Source organism: Strigops habroptila, chromosome 7, assembly GCF_004027225.2.
Source record: "Strigops habroptila isolate Jane chromosome 7, bStrHab1.2.pri, whole genome shotgun sequence".
Lineage (NCBI taxonomy): Eukaryota > Metazoa > Chordata > Aves > Psittaciformes > Psittacidae > Strigops > Strigops habroptila.
In genome coordinates, this window is record NC_044283.2 from 10,741,552 (window position 1) to 10,745,311 (window position 3,760).

The 3,760-nt window shown below is 57.9% G+C and overlaps 1 protein-coding gene across 1 annotated transcript; it reads left to right on the plus strand.

Moving 5' to 3' along the window:
- The first annotated feature begins 239 nt into the window (after positions 1-239).
- On the plus strand, positions 240-1,546 carry LOC115610982 (homeobox protein HMX1-like). The gene is made up of 2 exons (XM_030493207.1): positions 240-438; positions 960-1,546. The coding sequence occupies exons 1-2, from the start codon at positions 240-242 to the stop codon at positions 1,544-1,546; spliced, it is 786 nt and encodes a 261-aa protein (XP_030349067.1).
- Positions 1,547-3,760: the final 2,214 nt, after the last annotated feature.

Genomic DNA, 3,760 nt, shown 5'->3' on the forward strand with positions numbered 1-3,760 from the left:
CTCCCTCTCTTCCCTGACGCCTGCCCTCCCCCTCTCCCTCCCCTGCACCGCTCCCCCCCGTCCTCAGCCCTTTGGCTGCCTCTAGCTCCATCCCCTCCCTCCGCCGCCTCGACCCCTCCTCCCTTCCCCCGACCCAGCCTTCCCTCCGCCCCGGCTGCCGCTGCCGCCCTCCCGCCGCAGCCAGTCCTGCGGCACGGCTCGGCTCGGCACGGCTTGGCTCCGGCTCGGCTCGGCACGCCATGGTGCAGCTCGGGGGCAGCCGCCCAGCCCCACCGCCGGCCCCGGCCGCGCCGCCGGCCTTCAGCATCGACAGTATCCTGCAGGTCGGACCCCGCCGCCCGGCCCGGGAGCAGGGCAGAGCACGCTGCGCGCTGCCGAAGGAGGAGGAGGAAGAGGGGCCTGCGGAGCAAGACTCCAGTAAAGGCTCCAGCAACTCGGGTACAGAGCCGGCAGCCCGCCGCAGGCTGCCTCACAAGTCGAGTCGCAGCCCGGCCTCCCCAGCGCGGCCGGGCTGGCACCGCGCACACGCAGCCACACGCACTCACACACACGCAGCCTCGGCGTTCACGCAGCCGCCGGAGGAGGAACCGGGGCTCCGCGGACGGACGGGCGGAGATGGCAACGGCACACGCACAGGCACCAACCTGCTCCCAGGGGCTTTTCCAGGGTGTTTTGTCGCCCCTCACGGCCTCCTCGGTTGTTTGTCCTCTGTCCAGGAGCCCCTGACTTTGCCATGCAGCTGGCAGAGAGATTTTCTTAGATCCTTACTGAAGGCTCTTCACCCTTCCTCTCCCCTTTGAAAGGGGAGGGGACCGTGGCAGCTCTCGGCAACCCCTTCCCCTCCGTGTCCCACCCCACTTTTCGGCTCCGTCCCCTCTCCCCTGCGCTCAGCCGGGCCGTGCATGACGGGCGTGGGTGCGGGCGGCGGCGGGAGCTCATGCTGTGCTTTGCCGTTGCAGGCAGCGAGCCCCGCCGGCTCGGGGACGAGGAGAAAAACCGCGGCCTCAGCCCGGAGGCGGAGGGTGGCGGCGGGGTGGGTTCCCCGCTCCCTGCGGAGGGGATGAGCGGGGTCCCGCAGCCGCCGCCACGGGAGGCCGGGGGCTGCGGCGGGGAGAGCGGCAAGTCGCCGGCGGCGGGCGGCAGGAAGAAGACGCGGACCATCTTCTCCAAGAGCCAGGTCTTCCAGCTGGAGTCCACCTTCGACGTGAAGCGCTACCTGAGTAGTTCGGAGCGGGCCGGGCTGGCGGCTGCGCTGCACCTCACCGAGACCCAGGTGAAGATCTGGTTCCAGAACCGCCGCAACAAGCTCAAGAGACAGATGTCGACCGAGCCCGAGGGCCCGGGCCCGGCGGAGCCCCCCGGGGAGCCACCGCCCCCCGCCGCCGCCGCGGCTCTCTCCTTCCCGGCCATTTACAAGGACAGCCCCTTGCTCAGTCGCTGCTTGCTGCCGCTGCCGTTCCCCCTGCTCTACCCAGGCAGCGCCATCCCCTACCTCTGCCTTCCCGGGCCCGGCAAACACTTCAGCCTGGTGGACGGGGATGTATAGCCTCTCTCTCGGCCCCCGACTTTCCGCTTGCTGGGGGCCGTCCCGGTGTTATATATGCCCTCGTCGTGTCGGTGGGGTGTCCGCTTTCGCCACAGCCGGCGGCAGCCGTCCCTCGTCCCACGGAGGGGTCGCCCGGGCTCCCCGCACGTGTGTTCGTGGGCCGCCGGCACTTCGGTAAAGCTTGAAAGAGCGCTGCCAGCCCGCCCTGGTTCTTGCAGCGCTTTTTCTCTGGTCAGGATGGAGGAGTTAACACGGAACCACCAAAGAAACGGGGATGTGTTCTGCCTCCCTCCCTCCCAAATTATCTCGTGCCCGTATTCGGGGGAGCTGATGCTCTGCCTCAGACCACGAGATCGGTATCTCCGAGGCTGCCCCAGCACCGTGGCCGCCTCTGTACCGTAAGCCGAGTCACTTTTAATACAGCTTGTAAAAGCGAAGGCCGCCATGTGCTCCTCCACTTCAAACTCTCCACCTCTGATATCCCCCAGATTAATTTCTCTCTGTCTTTGACATTACCAAATTACAAACATCTTTCCTCAGATCTGTTTCTTAAACTATGGCTTCTCTGATTTATTTTTTCCCCTCCCGAACAAATCAAAGCTTTTTTTTACACTTTTTGTGCTAACTGGTTCTCAAACTTGTGGTTCGTCTGATGTTTTTTTTGCAGAACAAGACAAGCTGTCTCACACTTCTTGTGCTAACCCCGCCCCCCGAAATCTCGTAGAACAGTTTTATCTGCCATCCTAGAGAAAAGATTTTTTTCCCTCCTACAGATCTCCAAGCGCTTTTGTCGTCCTTTTGTTTCCAAGTTCACATGCTTTATATTCAAAGGTTGGTAATAAACCTTCTCAAAAAGCTGAAATGCATGCCTTTTCAATACGGTTACTACTGGGCAGTATCAAACGAAAGGTATTTCCTGGAGTGCATCGATGGTTTTTATTTAAAAAATAAAGGTTAAAAACACAATGGTGCCATTACGAAATTAACACGTGAGTGCGACAGCGGGCAACTTGTCGAGTTTCCCAGTAGGGAAAACAGCCCCCGAAGGTGTTTCGGCTAAAGGAGAAGGGGGTTTCTTCCCTTTTCCCACTCCCCTCCCGTTTGTCTCTCCGAGAGCAGTTAACGCAGGTGTGCCCTTACCCCCGTCCGGACGGTGGGCAAGAGGACCCCGTTGCGGTTCCCCCCGGCGGGGACGGGCCGGTCCCGGGTGCCTCAAGGTGTCGTGCATGGGGGAGCCGGTGCCGAGGCAGCCGGTGCCGAGGCCGTCCCCCCTCCCGCCGAGCCCTGGGAAGCGGCTTCGGCGGCTCTGTGGGTTTTTCTCACGGCTGCGCTGATGTGGGAGCGTTGCATGACCTCTCCTCGCGCTTTATAACCGGTCTCGGATTAGCGTCAAGGAGCAAGAGGAGTCTCACAGGGTGCTCTTGCCCTGGAAAATTAATATTACCGGGGCCGTTGTAAGGGCAGTAAAATGAAGTGGACACGATGAAGGGCGAGCTTCGCAGGTCAGCTTTCCCCGGTTTTAGCTCCCGGGAAGGTGCGGCAGATGAATTAAGGGTTTGCATCACTCATCAGACCCTTCTTTTCCGATCTGACTTTATAATGATAATTGAGATTTATTCTTAATTAAGATATTAGATCCTCTGAATCCGCGAGTTACTTCGTGGCTGAAACCATTTAGAGATACGTATAAGCGCCGGTGTCCTATATCTAAGAGTTATGTGATGTGGTTCGTGCGTGCCTATTTTTCCTAACTGATGATCTACATCGAAACCTTCCTTTGGTTGTTACTTCTAATATTTCCAGTGTCGATACAGACTAACTCGATTACCGCCATGAGATTAATCAATACTTATAGAGGCAAATCCGGCTTTTTCAAAATCCTTGTCAATGGAAGTTTGATCAGATGCAGCAGCTAAACACTAGGTCACTTTCTTTAGTTCTTTAGCATGGAACTAAGATTCATTAAAGAAACTGCCATTCCACATAACCACAGCCTCAGACATCTCCGTGGTGAAATATTTTATATAAACAGTTGCTACTCGGCAATTAATCCACTTCTCACAGCATTTATCAAACCATGTTCAGCCTTATTCTCTCTATTTTATCAATTTGCTGTCCGAATTGTTTCTGGAGTTAGAGAGGCAAAGAAAATACCACCCCCAAAATGGAGCGACTAATTTTATAAGAAAAGCAACAGAAACAAATCTTCTGCAT